At 62.7% G+C, this 27,998-nt stretch overlaps 2 protein-coding genes across 4 annotated transcripts in view; both read right to left on the reverse strand.

Moving 5' to 3' along the window:
• Window positions 1-27,310, reverse strand: part of ARHGAP8 (Rho GTPase activating protein 8) — a 95,861-nt gene extending 68,551 nt beyond the window's left edge. Inside the window, exon 1 of the mRNA XM_057743326.1 lies at window positions 27,211-27,310. The gene's annotated coding sequence lies outside the window, so the exon portion shown is untranslated. The remainder of the gene's footprint in view (window positions 1-27,210) is intronic.
• PRR5 (proline rich 5) lies at window positions 1,335-27,643 on the reverse strand. 3 transcript variants are annotated; one of them, XM_057742377.1, is made up of 8 exons: window positions 27,211-27,643; window positions 17,532-17,612; window positions 14,377-14,425; window positions 12,908-12,965; window positions 8,334-8,425; window positions 7,832-7,972; window positions 3,904-4,039; window positions 1,335-2,297 (listed from the first exon to the last, which is right to left on the reverse strand). In XM_057742377.1, exons 1-8 carry the CDS (start codon window positions 27,345-27,347, stop codon window positions 1,822-1,824), a joined length of 1,170 nt encoding a protein of 389 aa, XP_057598360.1. In that variant the 5' UTR covers window positions 27,348-27,643; the 3' UTR covers window positions 1,335-1,821. The 3 variants fall into 3 exon arrangements, with proteins under 3 accessions (XP_057598360.1, XP_057598362.1, XP_057598361.1); XM_057742379.1 differs by lacking the exon at window positions 27,211-27,643 and adding an exon at window positions 17,096-17,232 and having other exon boundaries at window positions 17,532-17,583; XM_057742378.1 differs by lacking the exon at window positions 17,532-17,612.
• Window positions 27,644-27,998: the final 355 nt, after the last annotated feature.

The following is a 27,998-nucleotide window of genomic DNA, read 5'->3' on the forward strand; positions in this document are numbered from 1 at the left end:
TTCTCTAGTTGTGGCACACAGGCTTCAGGGCACGTGGACTCTGTACTCTGCAGCACGCATGCTCTCTTGTTGAGGCGTGTAAGCTCAGTAGTTGTGGCACGCGGGATCTTAGTTCCCTGACCAGGGATCGAAACTGCGTCCCCTGCATTGGAAGGTGGATTCTTTACCAGTGGACACCATGGAAATTCCAAGATGTTTTGATGTACAGCACCCTGAACATTTTTTGAACAAGGTTGGGTATAACACATGGACTCACTCAAAGCCCACCTGGATAGGCTACCCCCTCATGGGGAGCAGCCCCAGCAGAAGGCCCTGCCTGAGTGTCCAGAGCCACTGTGGGACCCAGGCTCAGCACCCCCCCCCCCAGGTTGTCTCCCCACTGCCGGGGAGGCACGGCTGGCTGGTGTCTGGGGCTCCCCCGCCTCCCAGGGTAGAGGGATTTGTCAAAGAGCTCAGAGGTCCCCACAGACAAAGGTCATGCCTGGTGGTGGGGCCAGGTGCCAGCAGGTGCCACCAGAGTCTCTGGGATCAGACCAGGCCCAGCTGCCCTGGAGCCTGGGGTGCTCAGACCTCCATGATGGAGCCCCCCGACACTTGGGAGGTGAGGGCAGAACAGGGCCTACTGCCCCAGGATGAGGGAGAGCCCTGACAGCCGGCTCCCCATGCCAACCTCTGCCCTTTGGCTGGTCCTTCTGCTCAAGGGGACCCCACCCATAACGCTCCCCACCCCATCCCAGCCCAAGCGGGTCCCAGGCCTACCCATCCCCATCCCCCAAACCTGGTTCCTCTGCGGCTGGGCTCCCTTTTGCTCTCCTGGCCGCCTTCCCAGTACTGAGTGGTCAGTGCGTCCCCAGATCAGACCACAAAGCTGCGCTCCTGCCCTGCCACCCACTGTGCACGCCACTGCGTGCTGGAGCAGGGACTCCTGGCTCACTTCTCCCACCAGACAGGAGAAACTCGTCTCCCAGAGGGCTCCCCCAGCAGACCCCCGGGGCTGAGGCTTCTCACCAGGCGCCCACCCCCCTTCCCTGACCACCCGACTCCCAGCACCCCCCAGTCACCTGCCCACCGGCCCTGGGTCTATCCTGTTACCTGCTCACATGGCACCCCCTCCCACCTCCAACCAAAAACTAACTCCTTGAGACGGGAACCCTTGGATTGGGGCCGGGGGTCCCCCACCCCGCCCAGAAGGTCCCCTCCAGAGGCCCAGAGCCCACCTGGGGAACCGCCCCCTCTGGAAGCAGGAAGGGCAGGCCCCAGTGAGGCCAGGCGTATCCTGAAGGTGAGGACCCTGGGAGGACATCTTCTGGGCCCAGCGTCGCAGACACAGCTTGGGAGCTGGGCAGACAAGCTTTATTCCGCCTGCTACCTGCCCACAGCTGCCCCGAGCAGAGTGAGGACAGGCTGCTCGGAGGGCCTGGGACAGAGTTGCACACAGGAGGTCACGCTGTGGCCCGAGGGGAGTGGGGAGTGGGAAGGTGGGTCTGCCACCGATTATGGGGGTCACTCCGGGGGCCCAGCCGAGCTGAGGGGTTCACAGTCTCCATGGTGTGGCCGCTGGAGGGCCGGGTGGGCCGGGGTGCAGAGCATGGCCAGGCCTGCTGCACGCACGCGAGGCTACCCTGCACCTGCTGAGCCCCCAACGCCCCAGAACAAAGGAGCCAGGGTCTGGGGCGGCGACGGTCTTTCCCGCAAAGACTCAGGAATGCTGCAGAGGCCGAGGCCGACAGGGGACTGGACAGGACAGAGTAGAAAACTCTCGCACGCACGCACGCACCGCACAGGCACACACGCGGGGTCAGTAAAAACACGAGGCCTGGGTCACACGATGCTCTGCCGGCCCCCCGCTCCCTCAAACTCAGACGTGCCAGAGCCCGCGCCCCGGCCAAAGTCAATGAAGATCCCCTCCGAATCCGAGTCAACTGACTCCAGGATCTGGTCCACCAGGTTCTCGGGGCTGGAGGAGACTGGGGAGCTGCGGGCCGGGCCTGGGCCAGGTTCAGGGGGCTGGGCCGGGGGGTACAGTCTGCTGGGGCAGGGCCCTGCCGGGGGCGCCGGGGAGTGTTTGAAGGTCCCAGCGGAGCCCTGGCTGGGCGTGCCAGCGAAGCCCTGGGGCTCAGGACAGGATGTCATCTCGGAGACCGAATGTCTGCGGGTGCCTGCGCCGCCGGCCGCTGTGCCCTCAGCCTCGTGCTCTGCCACGGGGTTCAGCAGCGGGGTGTTGTAGCTCTTGGAGCGCACCACCGGGTTCTTGGCCAGGACGTCCCCTGAGCGGGAGCGGCGCAGGAAGTGCTTCTCTGCAGGCAGGCAGACAGACAGACAGACAGGGCATCAGGCACAGGGCTGGCCAGGTGCTAGGGAGCACCCACTGCGAGCCCAGCTCTGCAGGAGGGGCCGCTGCAGGGAAAAGCCCGACTGGTGCAGATCCTGTTGGGGTGGTGGGGCGGGAGGAGGACGGGACTTGGGGTTTCCACGTCAGGTGACACCAGGTCCACCCCTATGTGACCTCCTCCTCTCCTCAGTCTGGCCTCTCAGCCTGGACGGGCAGAGGGGGTCAGGGCTCAAGTCAACTGCTTGGGTTCAAATATGCACCTCGCCAGTGACCTGTGCTCAAGCCTCAGCTTCCCCAGCTGCAGAAAATAAACAAACCTGAGCACTTGCTACCCGTCAGCAATTTCCTAGGCAGAAACAGCCCCTGTCCTCACAGCTGGAGTCCTACTGTGGGTGTGGGGGGGGTACTAGAAACCCCTCTGGGTGGGCCACAGGTCAGGCAGTGGCGAGTGCCCTGATGGAGCAGCACATGAGGTCAGGGCTGGGGTTTATTCCGAGTGTGGGGGAGACGCTGGGGGTGGGAGAGGATGGGTACAGGGGCAGGTCTCCGGCTCCAACTCACGACCCTGCAGTGCCACATGGTGACCACCAGGTGGCAGGGCTGAGCGTGGTGAGCGGCTCAGGGGCTATTCCTGGACCACAGGAGACAGGCTCCCTCCTGGCCTGGCAGGCGTCTCGGGGTCCAGGGCCACACGGAGCCTGGGCGGCTCAAAGTTCTCCTCCAGTTGCTGGGGCCCCACCTGAGCTGAGACATGCTGCTGGGCAGTTTTATACCTGCAGGTAGGGTGGCTCTCTGGACAACGGGACACTCCTGATGACCCGGTGTACCACTGTCCCCTCGGTTCTCTTCACGCACCTCTTCCCAGCGGGGAGCCTCCCCATCCTTCGGCCCCCAGCCTGGCCTTCCCTGAGCTCCCCACCCACGGCCCTCGTGTCACCTGGGCACAGGGCACCGCGGGCACTCATCTGGGGATGGCTTACTCTCTGGTGTGCCTCCCCTGGTGGACAGGAGCTCTTGAGGGTGGGGCTTGGTCTCTGCTGAACCCCCGGGACCAAGATCAGGGGCTGGCGCACAGCAGGTGCTCAGTTTACAGTGCCGAAGGACCTGATGGGGCCAGGCAGCCCCTGGACACCCAGCCACGCCCACCCTACAAGCCCTCCACACCCCCCGTTAGTCCCCAAATAAGCCAGAAATTCTTGGACTCCGGGCCTTTGCACATGCTGCCTCCTCTGTCTCACCAGCTCCTGACTTTCAGGAGTGAGCTCGGGTGTGACCTCTGTGGGGGATGCAGGGGCCTCTGCAGGGCGTTCAGGGGAGTCACCCCAACACCACCCACGGTGTCTGCCTACCAGGTCCCCGCTGCCCTTGAAGGAGGGACCCCAGGTGACCCACCCCGTGTGCCTAGGGCCCTGCACACAGCACGCTGGTGGATGCTCAAGACTGCATGTGTGTCTGTGTGCATGTCTGGTTCTGCACGACTTTTCACTGGGAGGCCTGGGACCCCACCAGGGCAGAGTCACATGGGGTCAGGGGTCATCTAGCTCCCCACCCCAGGCCCAGATGGCCCCTACCCAGGATGCAGGAGTGTGTGAAGGCGCCCTCGCTGGAGTAGAGGCCGTAGGTGCCCAGGTAGGGCGACACCACCTTCTGGATGAGTGTCTCCAGGCGCAGGTAGTCCTTGGTCACGCCCCGGGACTCGTGCACCCCCTGCAAGAGGTCATCGGTCAGCCTGTTCCCTGCCTCCCTAGCCCAGCCGGGCTTAGCCCAAAGGCCACCACGAACGGCCCTGTCCCCCTCCCCCTCCGCCGAGGTCCTGGCCCCCATGGCAGTGACCACCGTGCCCTCCCTTCCCAGCCATCTCTCGGGTTGGGGCCTCTGAGCCACTCTCCTGCTTCAACGCCCTCGTGGCTGCCTGCTGCACACAGCAGCTGGCGTGGCTGGGAGGACCGTGACGCCCATAGAAAAGGGCTCTGTGGCCAAATCAGGCTGGGCTCCCTGCATCTCGCCCTCGGGACATCTGTGTGTCTCTTTCCGTGAACTGGCTTCCCAGAGGCTCTGGACAGCCCTGTGGGGCCAAGCTAATTGACCTGGGCCTTCACCCTCACTCCCTCGCCCTACAGAGCACTGCAGGCAGGAAAGGCTGCCCCCCGGGCCAGGCCCAGGTCCAGGTCCGCATCCAAGCTGGGCAGTCAAGACCCATCCATCTGATAGAGCTGCCCCTCCCCCTCCCACGCCGCTTCCCCTGCCAGGTACCATCCAGCTCCTCCCAACACCTCCCCTCATTCAGAGCTCCTCCCATTTCACTGGAGCCAAAGCCTGAAAAATGAGGCTGCCCAAGGGACAGCCTTGGTTCTGCCCACGCAGCTATGAGCTGACCAGGGGGCAAGCTCTGTGCCCACAGCACCCCCAGCAGAGGTCAGGCACACAGCAGGAGGTTTTTAGCGAATGCCTACTGGATAAATGATGTCTCTGAAGTAATGAATCATCCTCAAGGGGCTGCCCGCAGTTAAGAAACAAGACACACCCAGGTGAACGTTAAATGATGCTTCAAGACAGTGAGAATCTGGGACTTCCCTGGTGGCACAGTGGTTAAGAATCCGCCTGCCAATGCAGGGGACATGGGTTCGATCCCTGGGCTGGGAAGATCCCAAATGCCGCAGAGCAACTAAGCCTGCAAGCCACAGCTACTGAAGCCTGCATGCCTAAAGCCCGTGCTCCGCAACAAGAGAAGCCACCGCGATGAGAAGCCCACCCACTGCAACGCAGAGTAGCCCCTGCTCTCTGCAACTAGAGAGGAAAGCCCTTGAACAGCAACAAAAGACCCAACGCAGCCCAAAAATAATAAATAAATAATAATTAAAAAAAAAAAAAAACTCAAAACACATTGTTCTTTAAAAAAAAAAAAAGAGCGAGAATCCAACTCTATGCTGCTGACAAGAAACCCACTTAAACTGTAAAGACACACACAGACGAGAAGGAAGGCAGTGCAGGGTTATAACACGAGTCACAGCAGCAGTAGCCACGTCAACTTCAGACAGCACAGACTTCAGAGCAAAGAAATTTACCAGGAATAAGGAAGGTCATTACCTAATGAGAAAGAGGCCAGTTCTCCAAGGTGACATCACGATTCCTAACGTGTACGCACCTAACAGAGCAGGAAACCTATGGAAGCGAAAAGTGATGGGGCAGCGAGGAGGGAGAGAGGAATCCACTCTCGTAGTTAGAGACTCCAACACCGCTCTCAGAAAGAGATCCAGCCAAGAGAAAATCAGAGGACATGGTGAACTCAACAACTCCATCGGTCAACCGCGTATAACCGACAACTACAGACGGCTTCGTCCAACAGCAGAAGCCACGCTTCTCAAACTCACGTGGGACGTTCTCCAAGGCAGACCACATGCTACACCACAAAACACACCTCAGCACGTTTAAAAGAACAGAAATCCTGCAGCGTCTGTTCTCAGACCACAGAGCAATTAAGCCAGGAATCAAATTCAGAACGACAACGGAAAATCCCCCCACTACATGGAAATTAAACAACTCACTTCTAAGTAACATCTGGGTCAAAGACGAAATCTCAAGAAATACTTTAAAATATTCTTAACTTAATTAAAAGGAAAATGTAACGTCCAAAATCCCACAAATTTGGAATGTATCAAAAGCAGAGCTTACAGGGAAATTTAAAGCACTGACTGGATACGTTGGAAAATAAAAAGTCTAAAATCAATCATGTAAGCTTCCACCTTAGGAAACTAGATGCAGAAGAGCAAATTAAGTCCAAAGTAAGCGGAAGAAAAGAAATAAGAATCAGAGCAGAAATCAAAGAAATTGAAGACAGAAAAATGGATAGAGAAAATCACCAAAAGCAGACGCTTTGAAAAGATCAATAAAACCCACCAGCCTCTAGCCAGGCCAACTAAGAACGAAAGAGAGAAGACACAAATGACTAACATCAGTAATGAAAGAGGAGACATCACTACAGACCCCATGGATCCTGCTGTGTTTGGATGAGGAAGGGGTGGGATCCCATGCGTGCCCCCGGACGTCACCCAGATGAACCTAAAGGAGCCATCCCCGCCCCCAGCAAGTGACGTTACTGCTGAGCTGTGCTGGGCGTTTCACAAACTTTACATCCCTTCATTCCCAGAACTTGTTTATGAAGTCTGGTCTCCACTCCCCATCGCACAGTGAGGAAATGGGGGCCCGGGGGCTGCATCATTTGTGTGTGCTCAGATGCAGGGCTGCTACTGGGCTTCTGGGACCCCAGTGAGAAGGAACTGTGATTCTGCGGGTGAAGCAAGGGGCACAGAGTAGGCGCTCAAGACATGCTGACCGGTAGCTGCGACCTCAGGTCCATCTGGGACTTGAAAACAGTGGGGACAAGTTCACTGCAGGGCTGGGAGAAGGCCATTCAAAGTGGAAGCCAAGGCAAGGGCAAAGGGTTGAGGCTGGAGGTGGGGGTCGCACCCAGGAGGGGCAGGAGGACACTGGGCGGGGGGGGGGGACGGGGACGGGACGGGGCCACGCCCAGACGCTGCATGAGACACAGCAACCACCAGGGGGCAGCACAGCCTGGCCTGGCCGCCCACCCAGGTGCTCTTCACCGGATCAGGGTGAGACCTCATTCCTCTGCTTGAAATCCCAGCCTCGTCCTGCCCTCAAGCGCAAGCATCACGGAAGACTCTGAACCGATTTCTCATCATTCTTGAACGTGCCAGGCCAGGTAGGTGGTCTTACTCCATCACACAGACAAGGAAACAGGCCGAGAGGTGCCACGTCCCTGCAGTCGCCCCCTGCTTGGCTCCCACCGAGAGCAGCCTTCCAACCTCCGTGTTCATCAGCCCCTTCCTTGCTCTGGAAGCTTCAGCCAGCTGCCCTGGGCCCCAGGACCAGCCTCACAGACCCTAATTTAGAAGGACTTCCACGTGTGCAGGTGGGTTCAGGACAATGAACAGGGCTTTGAGCCTGTCGGCCTCAGGGGAATCCCGGGCTCTTGGCCGTCTTAGCTCCAGGCAAGTGAGGACTCTATTTCCCCCGCTGTAAAGTGGGGTGGTTGATGGTGTCCACCCTGGTCCTGTGACAGTGAGATAAACTGGCAAACTGTAGGGTGCTGTGCCCGTCACAGGACTCGGGATGCAGCAGTTTGCAGAAAGGCCCAGAAGAAATGTCTGGAACCGCTGTGGGGAGTAGGAGGAGGTGGTCCAGCCCCAGTGACTGACCGATGGGGGTGTAAAGGCCCGGCCGCACTGTCCCCGAGGGACCCTCCGTCCACACTCCTGGGCTCCCCGTGGGATGCCAGCGCTGGCCTTCTCCGGAACCCACACCTTCACCCGGTTCCTCCTCAGCCCCCGCTGCTTCCTTCTCCTCCCAGGTTTCTCCTGAGGGTCCTCCCCACCCCCCACCCCGTACATCACGTGGACCCACATCCACGTCCCAGGCTCCGTCTCTGGTGAGCCTGGCCTGAGACGTGCCGCCTGCCCCCCCACGGGCCCCACGCACCTGCAGCACCAGCAGCATCTGCACGATGGCCGGCGGCACGCGGGCGTGGGCCCGGGCCAGCGCGTCCTCCAGCCTCACGCTCAGGGTGATGGTGTTCCGGAAGTGCAGCAGGGCCAGTTGGCGCACCGACGGCTCCTTGCCCTGCAGACGGGGCGGGGCGCCGCGGTCACGCAAGACCCTTGCGCCCCACCCCCACCAGTTCTGGGCGTGGACCACTCACCCCAGGCCCCCTTCCACCCCGGCCTCCTCCCCAGATGACCCCTGTTCTGAGGAGCGAGCCCCAGGCCGCTTCCTCAGGCGAGGAAAGGGTGACTGTCACGCACAGAGCCCCTACTGCGTGCGGGGCACGGCCCACTGCGCGCTGCTCACAGCCTCCCCGCGCCCTCGGGGCGGAGAGGTCCTCACGTCCATCCCGGGGGCGTGCGCAGGCGCAGACGGCCCACACGCGGCAGCGAGGGGCAGAGATGTGCCCACCCCTCCCTGTGGCCCAGGGGCCGCCCACCTGCACCGGGTAGAAGACGGCCTGCAGGCTGGGCAGCACGTCGCTGAAGAAGAAGTCCCAGGTCTCCGCCAGCGAGTCCAACAGCTTCTGTCCTGTGGGTACGGGGACCGTCACCGCCACCCCGACGGGCGCCGGCAGACGCTTCCCACCCTCCCAGGTCGCAAGTCACCCCTCCCGTCTGCGGGAGGATGCGGGAGCTGAGGGCCACCCACCAGGGCAACAGAGCCCAGACGCCCTGCTTCACCCCTTTGGGGGCCTCAGCCGCCCCACGAATAAAACGGGGCTATAGCAGCGCTGACACCCACCCCAGAGCTGACGGGAGGAAACCAGACAAAGCAGGGCCTGGGGCAGAGAGGCACCGGTGGGTCTGTTTCCTTGGCACACGAGTCCTGCAGGCGCTCCGCTCACACCGTTGTCTCATCCACCCTCCCCTCCCCCCGACCCCCTCGGTCTGTCCCTCTGTCCTCTTGACATTCACGGAGCACCTACGCTGTGCCAGGCCTGGCACTGGGGACCCAACTGAGCCCCAAACTGCCCCAGTCCCACCACGTGACAGGGGAGGACAGTGAACAGCCACCCCGAGGAGGGGGGTGACCCCACCAGGCAGATGAAGAGCCTGGGCCTTGGAGAAGTTCGGGTCTCTCCTTCAAGGGCCCGGGTCCCCCACCACCTGGGCTGCCTGGGTTGGGATCTGGGGAGCCAGGGAGACCACATCTGACAGCTGCTACAAGTCTCAGGTAGGAGAGGGTCAGGCAGGGAGGGCTTCTTGGAGGAGGTGTTATCCAACCTAATTCAGGAGGACTGTGCCTGGTGGACTGACATCCTTGGCACATGAACATGGAAGCAGACGTGCGGAAAGCAGGCATATGGACAAGCTCTTTGGGCCCTGTTGCCGGCTCTGGGGAAGGAGCGGCGCTGGCCACAGGGTGGACAGACTCTGGGGGGGGGACAGCTGAGGTGTCCCCAGGCCTGCTCTGGGCTCCCCCAGGAAACCCTCAGCCCCTCTGCCTGGAACGAGCAGAGCACTGGGATGAAGGGCTGCCTCCGGGACGTGTCGCCGAGGCCCCTGCTGCCTGGCGGGACGCCCACCTGGGAGCCAGAGCAGCAGTCGGCTGGAGAAACATGGGCGTGGTGGTGGGCGTCCCCGGGAGCAGAGGGGACCGCACCGCCCAGGCCCGTGTCCTTGAGGTTTCCATGGGAACAAGGTCGGTCAAGTGCCCTTGCTGCTGCTTCTCACTTTCCTGGGCTCCGGGCCCCACGCCCCTGCCCACCCCCCATCCCCCCTAAAGCCCCTGGGTCGGTGTAGGTGCCAGGCTCTGGGATGGGAGCCTGGTGGGGGCGACCGTGGGGAGGGTGGGTCCACCTCTGCAGGCGGCCCATCTACAGGCACTGGGGCCCCCTGCCCAGCGGCCGGCTCCCGGCCCTCCCAGGGGACCCACACCGGGCTCTGCGGAACCCAGGATGGTGGGTGCCCGCCACCCGAGGAGCTCTGCCTGCACACAAAGGTCCCTTGAGGTCCCCGCTGTCGCCGGCCAAAAGAAAGGCGGCTCAGTTCCCCGAGGCGGCTGTGGGGCAGCTCTGGGCGCGGGCCAGGCTGCTCTCCAGCCCACAGGGCGGAAACGCGGCGGAAAGGAGATGTTGTAAAACAGAGTCCAGGCCCGGCCAGAGCCGCACGCCAAGGGCCCAGGAAGCTCAGCCCTGTCCCCTGGCCGGGCTCTCTGCTGCCGGGGACTGTGGTCTGGGGGCACCGGGGTTGTCAGGGGTAAGTCAGGCACACGGCGTTGAAGCCCTGCCCTGGGGCCCCCAGGGAGTTTCTCTGCCTGAGCCTCAGTGTGGTCCTCTGTAAAACGGGTGTGATCAACATGTCCACGCTCAGAAGCTGAAAGCTGCCCTGAAGCAAGTGCTCAGTTGTTAGCCTGACACTGACTAGGGGCCCGCGTGGTCCAAGGCCACACTGACCCCCGGCAGGACCCGCCCTGCCCTTGAGCTGGTTCTCCCAGGATGGGAATGGGTCAGCCTGTCTGTCTTCCTTTCTCCGGCCGGACTGTGCAGCCCCTGGAGACGGGAACGGACCAGGCTGATCTTGGCTCAGATCTCAGTGGTGGGCAGTGATGACCACAGGGCAATTGAAAAGGACCACAGTGGGGGCTTGGAGGAGGGCGGCTGGGCTCGGAGGCGCGCGTGTAAGGGCCGTCACAGTGGGGTTTGGGGGCCTGCAGGACACGGCAGAGCCCAGGGCCCAGAGCCTACGGGAGACCCCGGGTGCCCCCTCAGGGTCCCTGAGCGTCTGCCTGCTGTGACGTCACCCCGGCTGTAGCCGAGCCCACTGAACCACCACCTGGAATGTGGCCCCGGGGAGGCAGGCCTCCAGCTCAAGGCCGCCTCCAGGCCTCCCACTTCCAGGACACTCTGCTGGGGTTCAAGGCCTCGCTGGAGGCTGGAGGGGGCAGGTGGCAACGTCCTGGGCTGCCCGCTGTGGGGCCAGCCACCCCCTCCAGCAGAGGCACGGCCTGAGGACACGGTGGCCGCACGGAGCAGTCTTAAGGAAGAGACTGGGGTGGAAGGCAGAAGGGGAGGCTTCCAAGGCAGCCTCTCGGGGCGTGGCGTCGGCCACCGTCCCCACTGCGTGGGCTGAATGGGGGCAGATGTCCTCCCGAAGAGATGCTTTGAGGCCTGAGTCCCTGCAGCCCTGCCTTCCTTCAGCCTGACGTTCATCACACTGGACTCTCACTGCCTGGTCCACGTCTGTGTCCCCAGCTGGGCTGTGAGCCCCTGCCAGGCAGGGCCTAGGCCCATCTCCAGCTCCCCAAAGGCCGCCTGACCTGTGGTGGGCACACGGGTGGAGGCCGTCTAATCCCCGGTGCTAAGGTGGGGACAGAGGAAATGACGTGTCTGCGGCTGGACGGGCACCGGAGGCCAGGCCCTCTGGCCCCCAGCCTGGGGCTCTGTGCCTGTCTGTCTCTGAGGCCAGGGGCGGTTGGAAGGGGCTGGTGCTCCCTACTGGGTGGCCTGGCGGACACAGCCACTGCGGGCAGGAATCCACCAAGCTGCACAAAGCACCTCTTCTCCAAAGGTTCCAGCTTCCCTGGGTGGGAGCTGGTGGGAGGGCAGGCACTGCCAGAATGTGCCGAGTCAGGAAAGGGGTGTGGGAGGGCATCTCCGCCAGCAAATCCTCCTGCCGGCTTGGTGCTGCCTCCTCCAGGAAGCCCACCCAGACCCCCCATGGCCTGTACATCCTGCTTCCACATCTGCGGTTCTCACAGCCCTTCTCAGGCTCCTGCCTTGGCCGCTTCCCCCCTGGCATATGCAGAGGTGGTGCGGGAGGAACACAGGACACGTGGCTCTGAGTTACGCCAGGCGCCCCAGGCCTCGGTCTCCGCCTCTGTGAAATGGGCTAAGACCCTTGCTTTCCGGGGTCCATGAGGACTTGAGGGGGAACCTGAAGCAGCAGAGAGGAGCACGGGCTTGGGAGTCAGGCTGCCGGGTAGGGGCTGTGCTGCCTGGGCGAGTTACTCAGCCCCTCGTGCCTCAGTTTCCCCAAATGCTCAGTGGCTACCACAATGGAACCTTCTTCATGGGGTTTTGGGTGATCCAGGAGTTAGGCGATGACAACTGTCGGGACAGAGTCCAGCACAGAGTGAGGACACGCGGGGCCTGGTGCCTGACACAGAGGGCCAGGCCTGCAGCAAGGCGTGTCGGTGTGAGCTGGCCTCCCCCTGTCATTTGATTTCTCTCTACACCAACTCACTCGTGCTAGGAGGTGTATATACAGGGCTCATCACCCCCCAGCCCATGGACACAGGGAGCCCAAGGGTTCCAGGACCGGGCACATCCCGCCAGGGCTCTGGGCCTGAAGGAGGGAGACGGAGGCCGGTCAGGACCCGAGGTGGGCAGCAAGGCCAGCTGTGACTCGTGGGCCCGACCCCTGCAAGGGCAAAAGCGGTGTGCTCTGGAGTTGGGATGCCCTGGGTTTGAATCCCACCTCCGCCCCCACATGCACTGTGGCTGTGGACAAGTCGAGGGCCATCGCTGCAGTGTCCCCGGCTGTGAAATGGGTGCAGTGACCAAAGGCCTCATAGGGCGGGTATGAGCGTTAAAAGAGAAAATTTGCCCAGAAGGCCCTGCTCCAAGCCCATCAGCTGCTCCTCCAGGTGGCAGCTCCCGGCTCTACCTCCTCCCCCAGGTCTAGACCATTCCCCTCTGGTCCCCAAAGATTCTCATGGGGGTTCTCCCAGGCCTCTAGGATGGGGTTCACAGGGGCCAGAAGGCCCTCTGGGCAGTGAGGTGAGGCAGAGGCCTCCTCCCAGACGTCCCTCGGCCCTCCTGGGCCTCAGCAAGATGGAGGGCAGATGCTCTCCTCAGCAGGGTCCCCTCCTGGAGTCAGATCTCAGCCCTGCTGCCCTCGAGGCATTGCTTCTGCCCTTCTGGGCGGTCTCGACCAGGAGGGCCACCCCACCCCACCCAGAGCCCCAGGGGCCCAGGTGGAGCCCAGGTGAGGCCGCGGTTCCCAGCGCCCACACCTGCAAGCAGGGTGGCCCGGCACCCAGTCCCGGTTGCACGGCCACCAGACTCACCCTCGTAGAAGCGGATCTTGTCCCGCAGGATCACCATGCCTTTTGTCAGCAGCTGGTTCTGCAAGGCACATGCGGAGACACTGTCACCACCCCGGGGGACCCAGGACCCCCAGGACTCCACCAGTAGGCAGCCACGGCCCAGAGGGGGAGGGGCTCACCGATGTCCCACAGCCCGCCCGCCAGAGCCGGAACCTCAGCTCCCCTGGTGGACACGGGCAAGGGCTGTCTGGAGACAGGAGGTGGCGCAGGGGACCCCACCTCCCGCCCCCCAGAGACGGGCTGAGACTGTGCCTCCTGCTCCAGGCTGAGCGGGGTGGGGGCAGGCAGCTGCTCCCAGAACCCACAAGGAAGGAGGGACTTTAGGTAAGAGGGGCCCTGGGACCGAAGGCCCGGCTTGAGCTTTGCCATCAAAGGCACGTGAGGCTCAAACGGCAGCCCCTCTGCACCCCGCCCTGGGGGGGCTGAGTGACACCACGTGGTCTCGGCAGCAGTCACAGCAGTCAGAGTGGAAACCACCCGGAGGCCACGGACAGATGGATGAATAAGCAAGACGTGGCCTCACAATGGAATACTACCCGGCCGTAAAAAGGGACGAGGTTCTGACACAGGCACAGTGTGTCGCAGATGAACCTTGAAAACGCTGTGCTCAGTGAGAGAAGCCAGACACAAGAGGCCACACGCCGTGGGATCCCACAGACCTCAAATGTCACACAAGCACGTCCAGAGAGACAGAAAATAGACTAGTGGTGGCCTGGGGCTGCGGGGTTTCCTTTTGGGGTGATGAGAAGTCTGGAATTAGAGGTGATGGCTGCACGACTGTGACTACACTAAACACCACTGGATTGCACACTTTCAGTGGATTGCACACTTTCAGTGGGTGTGCAGCAGTGTATGTGAATTACATTCAATAAAGCTGCTGAAATTTAAAAAACCAACCCTAAACACACAGGATGGGAGGAGCTGCAGGCTGGTCCCCACCTCCCCCTCTCCCGGGAGGGTGGCCACATGCTCCGAGCCTGCGTGAGGACGTCCCTGCCTGCACCTCCTCGGCCTTCCTGCCTGTGCGACCTCGGGGGTCCTCTCCCCTCCCTGAGCCCCAGGGTCCCTTGTGTTCAGCCGCTTTGCAGGCCTGTGGCTGCGGTGCCTGGGACAGGATCGCGCCGGCGCCCCGCTAGCACCATCACCACGTGGCTCGGGGCCGCGGGGTTGGTAAGACGACCCGCACGGACCCTCTAGGAGGAGGCGGACAACTAATCACAAAAGTGACCTCCGGGCCCGCCACGTGCATCTGTCGGATAACTTCCCCACCAACCTGCACTGGCTAGATGGGGAAACTGAGTCACGGCCAGGCAGACACCTTGAACCCAGCGCTCCAGGTACCTACCGGGAGCAGGTGGCCCTCCAGCCCCATCCTTTCTGGCCAACTCAGGAAGCAACCCCGGCCCGGCTGGAGAGCAAAGAGCACCCACCTGCAGGTACTCCGTGAAGAAGGACCCCAGCTCCGTCTTCAGCAGCTGCCTGAGGGCGGGAGGGGAGAGCAGAGGGGGAGAGGGCAGGAGTCAGAGACCCTACGGTGCCGGCGAGGGCTGGGGGCTGGGGCCACCTGCAGCGGGAGACCAACCCCCTCAAGCCCAGCGAGATGGGAACGTGACTAGGTATTTCTCCAAGGATGCACAGATGGCCAATAAGCGCAGGGGACAACGCACCATCATTAGTCACCAGGCGACCACAAGCCCAAACCCCGAGACGGCACTTCACCCCCACCAGTGCCATCAGAATCGAAACTCCGGGCAGTAACAAGTGCTGGTGAGAAGGTGGGGAAACGGAACCCTCACGCACAGCTGCGGGAATGTAAAAGGTGTGGCCGCTGTGGACAGCGGCTGGGCGCTTCCTCAAAAGCTTAAACGCAGAGCCGCCACGTGACCCAGCGATACTGCCCTCAGGTGCAGACCCGAGTGGTGAAAACGCAGGTCCACACCAGGTCTCCTACGCGGATGCTCCCAGCGGCACTTTCACGACAGCCAAAAGCGGGAACAACCCAAATGTCTGTCAACAGGCGACTGGACAAGCAAAGTGGTGCTTTTCACACAACGGGATATCACTTGGCCGTAAAAAGAAATGACGCGCTGATAGCTGCTCCAGCCTGGATGGCGCCCCCGAGTAGGGAGCAGCTTTACGCCGAGTGAGAGAAGCCAGATGCAGAGGGCCACGTGCGTATCGTACAACTCCATTTATATGAAACGTCCACAACAGGCAAATCCATGGACACAAAGCTGACCAGTATCAGCGAGAGGCTGGTGGTGGTGGTGGTGGGGTAACAGGGAGTGACTATTAAGGGGTACAGGCTTTTTTTTCGGGGGGGGGGGTGGGTGATGAAAATGTTCTGGAATTAAATAGTGGTGACAGTTGTATCAGCTTGTGAATAACTAAAAACCACTGAACTGTACACTGTAGAAGGATAACCTGTATCTTAAAAAAACCAAACATACATACACACACACACACATAAATATACACATATATGTGGTGGCCTGGGGCTGGGGGGAGAGGGGAATGAGGCCTACCTGACTATAAATATGGGCTTGACTTTTGGGGTGATGAAAGAGCCCTGGAGTTAGTGATGACAGCTGCACAACTTTGTGAACACACTAAGCTATACACACACACACACGTATGTATAAAATGGCAGAAAACAAGAATGTGGGCACATGTCAGAGTCCTGTCATGCTGCACCATCCCTGCCCTTTCCCATGTCTGGGCAAAGCCAAGGGACCTTCACCCTCACTCTCACCGCCCAGCCTCAGAACTGAGTGCACCCTCGGATAACGGTGCCTTCGACGGCTCCATCACACGGCTCTCTTGTGGCATCGGAGCTAATGGCCAGTTATGGATTTAATGCACAATTAAATTCAGTGAACGTGGCCACGTGATGGAAGAAGAGCTGGGGTGGGGGGCAGTCCTGAAGGACCCCCCCTCCCAGACCCACTTATTAGTCCCATGACTGTAAACGGACCCACGACCTCTCTGCGCCTTGGTTTCCTCATCTGTAAGATGGAGATAATACAGAGCCGGGTCCTCAGGGCTGCAATGAGAGCTCAGGGCAGGGAAAAGGCTCGAGGGAAAGGGGCTGCTATTGTGACTTAACGATTCCCAGCATTTAATCTTCAACTGGCTAAACAGAAACTGCCCCAAACAGGAGCCTAACCGGCCAGGAGTCCAAGTCTCACGTCACCCCAGCCTCTACCCAGTTCTTAGGTGAGGAGCCCGGAGCCTGGGGCCGAGGGCAGCTCCTCTGTCTCCACCCCTAGCGCACACTCTGGAGGGAAGGCACCCACTCTGTGCCAGCCCCCCAAGGGGTGGACGGGGACACAAGGTCCGGAGTTACAGTCCCCATGGAGAGGAGGCAGCCGACAGCCAGATGGTCACCACTGTTACCACTGCTATTTATGCCACCAGAGGGGAAGGATGTCCTTGCAGGAGGACTGTCCTTGCTGCTTTGCTCGTGAATTTAGAAATATTTTTATTGTTGTTGTTTAAATACCAAGTAGATTCTTTAGGTTAAAAAAACTTTTTCCATCAGCAGAGGCGTATTTTAGGAAAATGGGGCTGCTGTGGGCCTCACTCAGATCCCTGAGGGCTCCCGGAGCCCCACCCCTGCATGGCCACATGAGCTCGAGAAACGCAGGACCCCCTGGCTAGAACAGTCACACACATCAGGCCTGGAAGAGGCAACAAGGCCCTGCTCCTGCCGTGACTTCAGGCGGCCCCTTTCCCTCCCTGGGCCTCAGTTTATCTGTCTGTAAGGACCGTTTCAGCCATGTAGGATTGGGGTGGGGTGACCCTGTCCCAATTACTCTTTTACTCTTACACGGAGCTGAAGTTTGCTGCCTATTTTTTCCCAGATATTTTCTGTTTGGGATCTTAGTTCCCCAACCAGGGATTGAACCCAGGCCCTTGGCAGTCAGTGCATGGAGTCCTGACCACTGGACTGCCAGGGAGGTCCCTCCCAGATATTCTTTTGCTGCAGGGACAGGGTGGCACAGGCCAGGGCGCGAGGGAAAGGGCACAGAGGTGGGAAATGCCTCCTTGCAGCAGCTGTGTGACCCTGGGCAAGTCCCTCGACCTCTCTGAGCTGCGGCCTCCTCCACCACAGCGCAGGACTAACAATGCCTCAGCCTCAGAGATCATCTCGAAGCTGGTCCCTCCTGGGCTCCTTCACAAGTGCTCAATTCTCAGCTCTTCACAGGAAACGAGGGGTGTTCAGTCAGGCTGTAATTGTTTTTCTGGGAACAACACTCCCATCGTTAGGCAGGTGGGTCCTTCCTCTTTTAAAAGAATAAATATCCTTCGAGATATTCAACACCAGCTCAGCGTGTGGGCGTTATCTCGAGCCACTGTCCAAGTCCCTCCCTGTTTCCCCTGAAAAGGAGTCCTCAGGACGATGGGCGTGAAGGCCACGGGACAGGGCCTGGGGTCAAGGTCCACACAGTGGTCACCGCCTACCTCGGCTCTAAGGGCAGAACCTGAAGCTGGTGGATCGAGGGGCCTCACTGGGGCCCCCCACCTGACACAGCCCTCTCGCCACCCACAGACCCAGGCCCGGACGGGACAGATGGCCACTCACCGGACACCTTCGTTGAGGCTGAAAAGCTCCTGGTCAGGCAGCCCCTTGCGCTGGAAGACGGCGATCACCCCGTTGTGGATGCTGGGGGGGGGGGGGGGAAGCAGAGTGCTGCCGTCCAGAGGCCCCGAGACCCCTCCCTGCCTTCCCTCTCCCGTGGAGCCCCTCCTGCTCCGCTCAAGGAACAGAGGGGGCCCCGTCAGAAGCAGGGTGCTGGTCCTTTCGCTTAGAAGGCAGGCCTCAAGCGAAGAGGCCGGTTGTCCCCGTGGGACCCCGTCCACCCCAGAGCCTCAGTTCCCATCTCGAGCCCCAGGCCTGTCACTGGTCACCTCTCCAGGCTGTCCTGGGTGCCTTCCACACCCTCTGCCTCCCTTCCCGTCCGTGTTCTTAAACCCACTGCACCCAGGCCAGAAGCTGGGAGACACCCTCTGATGGCCTCTCGCACCCCCAAACATAACCAAGTCCCATTGGCTTTCTCACCCTGTGCTTCCAGGTGCCCATGAGCTGCCCCCCTGAACTGGGTACCTGTGTTCTCTGTACCCGGCCCCGCTGGGAAACTGCCCCCGCCACAGGGCCTTTGCACATCTCCTTTCTTCTGCTTGGTCCTCCCCCCTCCTTCCACTTCCGTCTACGTGGATCCTTCCTTCAGGTCACAGGTGGTCTCAGCGTTTACAGCGCTGTCAGTGTGCACCTCCGTGTCTACACGTGATTGGTCTGATCCACTAGTTCCCACCACTACCTAGAAGCCTGGGAACACAGGGCCCTGTGCCGTTCACGCCTGTGTGCTCTCACCCGGCTCAGGCCAGCAGCCTGGTAGGTACCTGGTGAAAGTCACCCTGACTCCCCAGGCCCTCCAGATGCAATCGATCCTGCAGCCCCACCCATGTCTACCGGCTCTATCTCTGCGGCACCCTCCTCTCCTCCACGCTCGCCTGACCCGACTACTGTACAGCTGCCTCCCCACTGCACCCACTCCTCCCCCACCCCTGCCCTGGGCCCTGCAGATACAGCCTGAGGCCTGTATGCGGCATTCAAGGCTCGCCTGGAATGGTCCCTGCCCGCATTCCTATGCACCCCACACTCCAGTCTCACAGAGCACTGGACCAGTCAGTGAAGCCAGTGGAGCTGCAGCTCGGGGTCTTTGTACCCACTGCCCTCCCTATCTGGGGGGCCCTTATACTATCTACTTGGCAAGTGGCTATTGATACTGGCGCTCTGGCTCAGAGGCCACCGCCTCCAAGAAGCCCTCCTGACCTCCTCCCTTCCCCATGCAGACTCATGTCCTAGCATTTCACTGACTTACTTTCGTGTCAGCCCCTGCCACCAGCCACCTGCTCCCAAGGGGGAGAACCAGGTCTGGGTGGCTCCACCGCCCTCCACTAAGGAGGGTTGCTGCTCTAAGCCCACCACTGCAGACAGGCCGTGTGATTTCTGGTGTACAGCTGGACACGTGCTGCCATTCACATCATGGAGCAGGTGGGGGCCACCAAGCTCCTGGTGCCCTCGTCTGCTCTCACCAGCTGCATCCTTCCCAGCAAAGTGGACGGGCTGCCCACTCTGCAGATGAGGAAACAGGCTTAGAGGGACCAAGTTTCGGGAGGCCACAGAGCTCACCCAACAGCTGCCCCCTCTCCTGCGGAGCCAGGTGCGGGCAGAGCTCCCAGCTCTGCACCCTGCAGGAGGCCGGGTAGGGGCAGGGCCAGGGCCCCACATCCCAGGCGGGTGAAGGCGGCTCTGAGCAGTGCAGGGACGTGCCCGGGGTCTGCAGCTGGTCCCAACCCGGTCAGGCCAGAGGCCTTGTCGCCTGACTACCCGGGCCGGTGCTGGGAGGCCGCTTATTTGTGGTCCAGGCACACATGCCCTCTAACTCCTGTTTCCTGCCTGTGAAACGGGGGTCGCGAGTGTGCCTGCCCCCAAGCTGCCGACGGGATGCGAGCCCGGCCAGCGCCGAGCCTCGGTGTGCGGCCACGGCCGGGATGGTGCTCACCTGCCGTAGGCCCTGGTGGACCCAGCCCCACCACTGTGTCACAGAAGGCTGTTCCCCATCTACAGACTAAAAAAAGTACAAGTCTGACAGGAAGTCTAAGGGCCGCCAGGAAGCCAGCCGTCCCACTGCAGCTGCCACCCTGAAATCCTAACAGCTGGGGACTCGCACCCAGCCTGGGGGGTGGGGGCAGGGTGAGCGGAGCTGGGCTCAGCCCCTCCCAGACCTGCCGCCTGAAGGAGCCTGGGGGCTGGCAGGTGGGGTGTCCTGACCGTGGCCCTGTGGACCCGGCCCCTCCGGAGGCTCAGAGGGGCCCTGCTAAGTCCCCCCGGGGGACCAGGGCTGCATCGGGCTGAGGGGACAGCACGCGGAGGCCTCATCAGCCTCCCAGGCCTGGTCCTGCTGTTCTCACCAGCCTCTCCGCGTCCTTCCTCCTCCTCCAGTAAACCTTCCAGAGGGTCCCCCGCCCAAAGGAAACCTTTACCACGCAGCTTTGGATGGGAAGATCAGCTCTTTGGAAAAGTCTTTCTCCGAGGTCCTCCGGGGTCCAGTGCCCTCTGTCACTTGAAAGCCCCCCCCCCCCCACTGCCCCCACGCCCCTGGGTCTCAGCAGCCCTGGCCTCCTGCCTCAGGGCCTCCGTCCTTGCTGTTCCCTCTCCTGCAGGCTGGCCCTGAGGTCAGGTCCCTCCCCCCTTGCACCTGTGTGTGGAGAGTACCTGACCCCGTCTTTTGGGGGAGGGGAGGTCTAGCTGGTTTACCATTCAGCTCCGCTCCCCGCAGCCCAGCCTCGCACCACCCGACAGTATCTCAGCAGTGCCCCGCCCCACCCCGGGGTCGCCCCTGAGCTCTCCTATCCACACCTCCCCCACTGCCCAGCCTCTGCCCTGGGGGACCCTGATCCTGCCCTTCCCACCTCCGGCCCCCCGGCTGGTTCAGGGGCCGGCCTGGGCTTGGATCCCAGCTCTGGGCTTCCCTGCTGCCCGTCTCCGGAGACCGGACCACGAGAGCCTCAGCGGCCCGGTCCGGACAGCTGGACTCATAATTACGGCGCCCGCAGGGGACGCTGGGGAGCAGGCTGCGCCCTGCGGGGTCGCGTGTGCTATGCTATCCTGAGAATGGATTGTGATTGTGGAGGGTGGGGGCCACGTGCCCCCAAAAGCACCCACCGCGGCTCCGTCGTCTGCCATGGGCTTTCCTCCACCTCCTTCTAGCCACGGCAGGAGGGGAGGACTGTGACAGCCCAGGCTGCAGGAGGAAACACTGAGGCTCCGAGAAGCCAGGGGGCGGCCCAGAGTCACACAGCTTGATGCCCGGCAGGGCCAGCAGGGAGCCCGGGGCCCACAGTGCTCCCGCCCCACGTGGCTGCTCAACCCGGGGGTGGTGGACAGCCAAGGCCCTGCTCCGTCCCCTTTCTCCGCAGCCAAGGCTCCCCGTTGTTTCCAAAGTCTGGGTTGGGTCAATAACAAAGCCCTGCCGGGAGCCGCTGGGGGAGAGAGGAGGAGGGGTGGGCGGAGGAGGGGCCCTCGTGTGACTTGTCCCCCCAAAAGAAGTGAAACCCCGGCCGTGGCCTCCCACACCGAGGCCCAGCAGGGACACTGGCAGCCGTCGGTGGAAATGGCAGGCGGCCCAGGGCACTTCCGGGTGAGGCCTGAGCGCAGCTGAGCCAACGCCTCCTCTCTCCAGGCCTGTCCCTCTGCCCCGCGCGGGGAGACAGGAGGGCAGCGACACGCCTCAGCATCTGCCACCTGAGCAGGGGATGCGGGGAGACGCCCAGGGCCCTCGGCGAGGCCCCACAGCACCCACGACGGTGCCGAGGCCTGCTGCCGGCAGGGCTGCCCGGGGCCCTGTGGCCAGGCTGGGGGAGGAAGGACTGACGGTGGGGCTCCTGGGGGGACCGGCCTGTGGCCGCCCTGGCTCAGTGAGCAGGTGGGACCCCAGCAGGGTGGGTCCCTGGCCCACTGGCACCTCTCTCAGGGTCGACCACCTGCCCACACAGGAAGCCCCGGCCGACAGTGGGTGGGTGGGGTCCCCCCAAAGCCCGGCCTCTGGCGGGTCAGACAACGAGCCTCCGAGGGTCCTTGGAGAGGCAGAGGCTAGAGGTGGAGCCCTGCCCTTGCTCAGGCCCTACGCTGCTCTGGCGCCTCAGAAAACAGAGAGGAGGGCAGGCCTCCGCCAGGCGCCCCTGCTCACCCTCTTAACTGCCTGGTCCCCCAGTAAGCCCACCCGGACCCCGAGTGGGGCTGGTACTTCCCCGAACCCCTCGTGCTGGTGCGAGACCTGGCTTGTCTCAGGACCTGGCCTGTGGGCGGGGGTGGACGAGGGCAGGCGGGGGTGCTGGACTCCGCTGGGTCCCCACGATGCCCGCCTGGGCTCCCATCCCACCCCACGCCAGACAGCACAGGCTCTCATTCCCCCTCTGCCCTGTCCATCCAAGGGTGCCCGGAGCCCCAGCGTCCTCATCTGTATCCCAGGGGGTCATGGCCAGCCTCAGAGAGGAAGTGGGGGCACGGCCTGGCTCTGCCCCAGCTGGCCCGGGACACGTGTCCACGGGCCTCGTTGTCATGCCCAAGGGAAGGCACAGGGAGACAGGGGACTCAGAACCCACTCCTGACCCCTGCTGGCCCCTAATTTGACCCTCTGGAAAATGAGGGTGAGAGGGTACCATTCTCAGGCCTGTGGGCAGGCTCACCTGCTCTTAAGGAAACCAGCACCACACTCACCCTGGTTCAGTCCACCCGGCTTAAACAACCCCCACCCGGGCTCCTGGCTGAGCAGGAGGGGCCCCACACGCACCCTGCCCCTCCCTGGGCACCAGGCAAGAACTCAGAGCTTTTCTCCAGAGGCCCACCTGCCCAGGGATGCAGACGCCTGGCTCTCCGCTGACCCACCTGTCCCGACAGGCTGTGGGGGGACAGCGGGTGCCCATGTCCCCTCACGGCTACCTGGCTTCACAGTCCCACCCGCCCAGCTGGGAGGCCAGGTTCTGGATGTTGGGGTGGGGCAGGGGACGGACTGCAGACGGCCCTGAGCCCTGGCTGCTGGGTGGGAGAAGTGGGGGCCCAGGGCGCGGGACGGGGAGGGAGGGAAGCCCAGCATATGAGTGTCCTCTGGCTGCCGTAACAAAAGACCACACACTTCGTGGCTTAAAAGCAGCCAAAAGTTGTTTTCCTACAGCTCTGAAGCCGGAAGGTCTGTCCGTGTCCCAGGGCTAGAATCAAGGTGTGGCGAGGGCCAGGTCCTTCAAAGCTCCGGGGAGAGTCGTTTCCTGCCCTTCTGCAGCTTGGCCCAGGCTCCTCCCTCCATCCTTACAGCAGCAATGCGGCATGTTCCCATCCTTACTCCTCCTTCTCGAACTCTGACCCTCAGGCCTCCGTTCCATGAGGACCCGTGTGATGATCCCACCTGGACCATCTCCCCATCTGAAGATCCTTCATCTCATCTGAAATGTTCCTCCTGCCATGTAAGGGAAGTACTCACAGATTCCCAGGCATCTTTGGGGCGGTGACTCAGCTGACCACACCCGGACTACCTCACAGGGGCAGGGGGCTCAGGACCCAGAGTGAGTCGGCAGGCGTGGTGGGGAAGCCAAGCACAGGCCCCCCCAGTGGCCTCCACCCACCCACTCCCAACCAACCGGTCACCCTGGAGGCTTCAGCCAACCTCCTCTGGCCTGAGACCCCCATGAGGTGGTGGCAGAAGCTCTGGACTTGGACCTGGGCAGCCCTGCACCTCTGAACCTCAGCGTCTTCATCTGCAAGATGGGGGTAAGGAGTCCCACCTTGAAGGCCGCTGCAGGGATGAAAGCAGCTCCCGGCGCTGGCACAGGGCCTGGCACAGGCGGGAGTGGGTGGGCGCCGCCTCTGGGGGATGGAGCACTCACAGCCCAGAAGCAGATCTGGGTGCAGGATACTCTGGGGGGGTTGGGCCAGCGACCCCCATCCCGCTTCCCATCCAGGACCTGAATGTGCAGATGAGGTGGGCGGCGTGCACCTCTGGGCTCTCACCACCGACCCCCGCCTTGCCTGGCCCCAGGGGGACAGGAACTCACATGTGTCCCTGGGCAGTGGCTTCAAGTCAGACCAGGGTTCAGGCCCAACGTTAGCCGGGGCTCTTGGTCAAGTCCCTCTCCTGCTCTGGCCTCCAGTTTCTCTACCTGGAGGCTAAAGATCATCACCCCAGCCTCGGAGGTGGACCTGTGGGAGCGAGAGGGCCGCGTCGCCCGCAGCGCACGGGCACGCGCTCCATCTGTGTGGGGCCTCCGCTCGCTCACCCAGGAGGCGGGCGCTGGGCTCACCAAGCCTCAGGCATGTGGGCCAATCCAGGCCTGGCAAGGAGTAGGGCTCCACAACGGTCCTCACCTTCTGGCCCAAACGCAGGTACAGGGGACTCGTGCTGGGGATTGGAGAGCTCCCACCTGCATCCCCCCAGCTGGCCCCTCAGCTCAAGGACATGACCTTCATGGAGCGGAAGGCCCTGCACGTGCCCGGGGTCCACATGCGGCGAGGGGCTACCTGGGGACAACAGGGACAGACAGGGACACAACGTGCCATGCCTGGGCCCCTGGGGAGGGAGGGGATCAGGGGCTCCAGGTGGGGGCGACAGGTGAGCCCCGCCCCGCACCCGCCTCTCTGCAGCGCCAGCACTGGGCGGCCGGCCACAGGGGACAAAGCCGCCCCGCGAAGCAGCAGCAGAGGCTTAGGAAACAGCTTCCTTCAGTTCTGTTCTAGTTTCCGGTTTGCGAGTGTGACCCAGCCGGCTGTCAGGCTGGCACCCAGCACTCAAACCTTCCCTGCACCCCCGCCAGCCCCCGCCCGCGAGAGAAGGGAATGCGCCCCCCCCCCCCCCCCACCACGCCGTGTGCTCAGCGCCGCGCTACCACGGTTCATCCTCTTCCCAGTGCTGACCATCACCTGCTCAGACCACGTGGGTTTACTTGTGTCCTTGTTTACCTCCATGCCCCGGGCTGGCCCAAGTGCTGGGGAGTGAAGGAATGAATGAACGAATGGCCAGCGGAGCGCCTGGATTCCACTACCATGCGAGTAAGCCAGGGACTCTGCCCCACGTCCAGATGAGCAAACAGAGGCACAGGGAACTTACGGATGGACTGAGGGTCACTCTAGTAGGATGACTTGTGTCCCCTAGAAATCCATGTCTGCCTGACAGCCCAGAGCTTACCTGGAAACAGGGTCTTTGCAGAGGTAAGTAGTTAAGAATCTTGAGACAAAATCATCCTGGGTTTAGGGCAGGCCCTACATTAGGTGCCCCAGTGACTGACGTCTTTATAAGAGGAAAGGAGAGGGAGGTTTGGACACAGAGAAGAAGGCGAGGTGAAGACAGAGCAGAGAACAGAGAGATGTGGCCACAGCCCGAGGAGCCACGGGGAGCTGGAAGGGGCAGGAAGGATGCTTCCCTGGAGCCTCGGGAGGGAGGGAGGCCCCGCCGACACCGTGAGTTTTGACTTCTGGCCTCCACAACTGTGAGGGAATGAATTTCTATTGTTTTAAATCACCACGTTTGTGACAACTTGTGATGGTTGCCTCGGGAAACTAACGTGGTCACACAGAAAAAGGGGGTTCACTTTGGACTCAAAATGAGGAGTCTACAACCTTGCAAGGCAGGACCCGCACTGTCGCATCCCCCGAGACTGCTGTCCTGTAGGGGCTCTGGCAGGGAGCACGGCAAGGACCGGGGGTGGGCAGGCAGGCAGGCAGTGACCAAAGGGGCCCCGCTCGGTGGCGTCCGCACAGGCAGGTCTCCTGGTCCTCTCTGTGTCCCCCTCTGCACCTCCACACGGGGGGTGGTAGTCACAGCTCCCTCCCTGGGGTACGATGGCGGCAAAGTGCACCAAGGACCACGAAGGCGCCCCGCACACAGGAGTGCGGCATGGCAGGCGGAGCTGACGTGGGTCTAGGGCTGGGCGGCTCGGAGCCTTAGAGGTGCCGGCTGTGGGTTGGGGTGCTGCCCTGCAGTCTGCCAGGCCAAGGCACAGCACTGAAGTTCCAAAGTTCCTTTAAGTGAAATGCAGTGGGGGATCCAGGTGGCCTCTCCCTACAGGCACCTCCCTGAGCCCCAGAAGACTCAGAACCTACCCCAGGTGCACCCCCCTCTGCCTGGAGACCCCCCCAGCAGGGCCGATCGCAGCAGGAGAAAGCTGCTGTTGGTGAAAGCGCAGGAACCAGCAGACTCCTGAGGGGCTCCCCCAAACCCTGTCCCTACAGGCCCTCTCTGACACGCGTGTGTCCCCCGCATGAGTTTGAGCTTGAGTTAGGAGTTACAGAGCCCCTACTAAGTGCCACGCATGTGCTGAGGGCTTTAAGAGACCTTCACATTTAATCCCTACGACGGCCCATTTTACAGACAAGCAAACTGGGGACCAGGGAGGCTAAACAACTTGCTCAAGGCCACGTAGCAGGGAAGAGGCAGAGCTGGGACTTGAACTAAGTCTGTTTGGCTCCTTGCGCTAAACCACGCAGAGAAACAAGGAGGGAGGCTGCTTCTCTCTCCCCGATTCTGAGAGAGGAGGAAACGCCTCTCAACGCAGTGGGCGGTCATTGGGCCGATGAGATTCCGCGACAAGTCCTTCCTTCCCTGTCCCCACACCAGTCCTGTAAGAAGGAACGCGCGTGCCCGCTGACCAATAGGGAAACTGAGGCACACTCGTCCCAGCCCTCAAGCCGTTCACAGCTTGGTAGAGGTCAGAAGACCAGCACATGATGTCCACCACCGGGTCCCGCCTAGTGCTTAGAGGAGGGTCTCAGGCTGGCAGCCCTGTGCCAACCATAATGCCCACGAAACGACTGAGGAACTGAATTCGTAAGTGCCCACGTTGACAGCTGGCTTCCTGGCGGCCAAGACCGCAGCCGGTGGAGCCACTGGTAGGGCTTCACCGCCAGGTGTGCGGGGTGGGGGGCAGCCTCCACAGCCCCCTGCACAGCCCGCCCCACTCTCTTCCCCTCCCCTCCCATTTTCCTTTCGGTGGAAATATCTGTTTTTTGAAAAGGGCTCATGAGCGAGCCCCGTGGGGAATCCCACTAAACACATCGTCTCTTCTCCGGATCCCAGCCTCGCTCTTCAAACAAAGAGGGAGGGGGTGGCGGGACTTCCCACGCCCCTGCTTGTCTGGGAAGGGCCCGCGGGGGGAGGGTCGTCTAAGGAATGCGGGGCAGCTGCTGCCCCCCTGCCGACAGCTGGGAGGGCAGGGGGCCGCTCAAGGGAAAGCCGCCCGCCCACCCCCGGCCAAAGGGACCTAAACGCAGAAACAGGAAGCGCGGCGGCAACCCACCGACTGCGCCCGCGAGGCTCAGCGGCTCGTCTGCGCGATGGGATGAGTACTTCCTGCTCTATTTACCTCCCAGGTTGCCAGGCGCACTGGAGCCAAGACGTGGGAAGACCCCGCGCGCGGGGCGGGGGCGGCGGGCTCGCGGGCCCACCCCGCCACCCACCAGCCGGGCGCTCCGGGACCAGCCCCGGGTCCGCGGTCTCGCCCCTCGGCCCCAGGAACACGTTGCCCGAAACTTCCCTCCCCGCGCGCACAACTCCGGCGGAGCAAGTTCTCTACCAACTGTAGAGCGCCACGCCGCCCCCGGCCCCGCTCCTCGCGGGGCGCCGGCCCTCCCGCGCAGACCGGCTCCGGGGCGCCCCCTCCCCCGGCTCTGGGACCCGGGGCCCCGCGGGCCGGCCGGGAGGGCGCGGCCTTACCTGTTCCAGGTGGCGTTGGCGCAGGCCCGGCGCTGCTGCGTGCCCCGCTCGTCCGCGGCGGCGGCGGCCGGCTCTCTCTTGCCCAGGTCACTGAGGCTGGGCGAACTCATGAACTTCAACCTGCGGAGAGTCCTCATGGTGACCCCGGCGGCAGGCTCGGCGCTCACGCGCGCCCGGCACCGCGCCCTGCGCCACGCCGCGCCGCGGGCCCCGGCCGGCGCTGCGCCCTCTACGAGGAAACTTGGGCGAAAGCAGGAAGCCGAGCGGCCCTCCAGGGTCCCGCCCCGGCCCCGCGCCTCCGCCCCGGGCCCCGCGCCGGCCGCCCCGCCGGGTTAATCATTGCTCGGAGCGGCCACAGCGTGGAGCGCCCGGAGAGCGGCCGGGAGCGCGGACCCGGCGCTACAGGAGCCCGGGGGCGGGGCCGGGCCCGAGGGGCGGGGCCCATGGCCGGGGGCGGAGCGGGGCGGGCCCGGGGGCGGGGGGGGACAAGGGGCGGGGCCTCAGGGAACAGGGCGTGTGCCGAGGCCAGCGCGAGCTGGGCGGGGACACGAGCTGGGCGGGGCCGGCGCCGCCTCGGCCTTAGCGGTCGCATCCCACCCAAGCCCGGGCTCAGCCCCACGCCCCCCACCCGAGTGCGCCCTCCTGGGGTCGCGCTCTGGCCCCCCAGTTCTTCCAAGGGCCACAAGTGCCCACAGGAGACCAACACGCACGGACTGCACAATCCAACCCCGAGCGCCCACCCCACGCTGGCCCCTGCGGCCAGGCCCACACGGTGCTCCGCTTCGCGC

The sequence above is a fragment of the Hippopotamus amphibius genome, chromosome 7, assembly GCF_030028045.1.
Source record: "Hippopotamus amphibius kiboko isolate mHipAmp2 chromosome 7, mHipAmp2.hap2, whole genome shotgun sequence".
NCBI classification, from domain to species: domain Eukaryota; kingdom Metazoa; phylum Chordata; class Mammalia; order Artiodactyla; family Hippopotamidae; genus Hippopotamus; species Hippopotamus amphibius.

What these genes read in the sequence shown, in the direction of transcription:
- PRR5 (XM_057742377.1), bottom strand. Translation starts at nt 27,347, where the DNA reads ATGAGGACTCTCCGCAGGTTGAAGTTCATGAGTTCGCCCAGCCTCAGT. An exon ending in CAAGATCCGCTTCTACGAGG is followed by an intron (nt 8,426 to 12,907) that starts GTGAGTCTGGTG and finishes CCGTACCCACAG; the next exon opens with GACAGAAGCTGTTGGACTCG. An exon ending in CCGTCTTCTACCCGGTGCAG is followed by an intron (nt 7,973 to 8,333) that starts GTGGGCGGCCCC and finishes CCCCGTCTGCAG; the next exon opens with GGCAAGGAGCCGTCGGTGCG.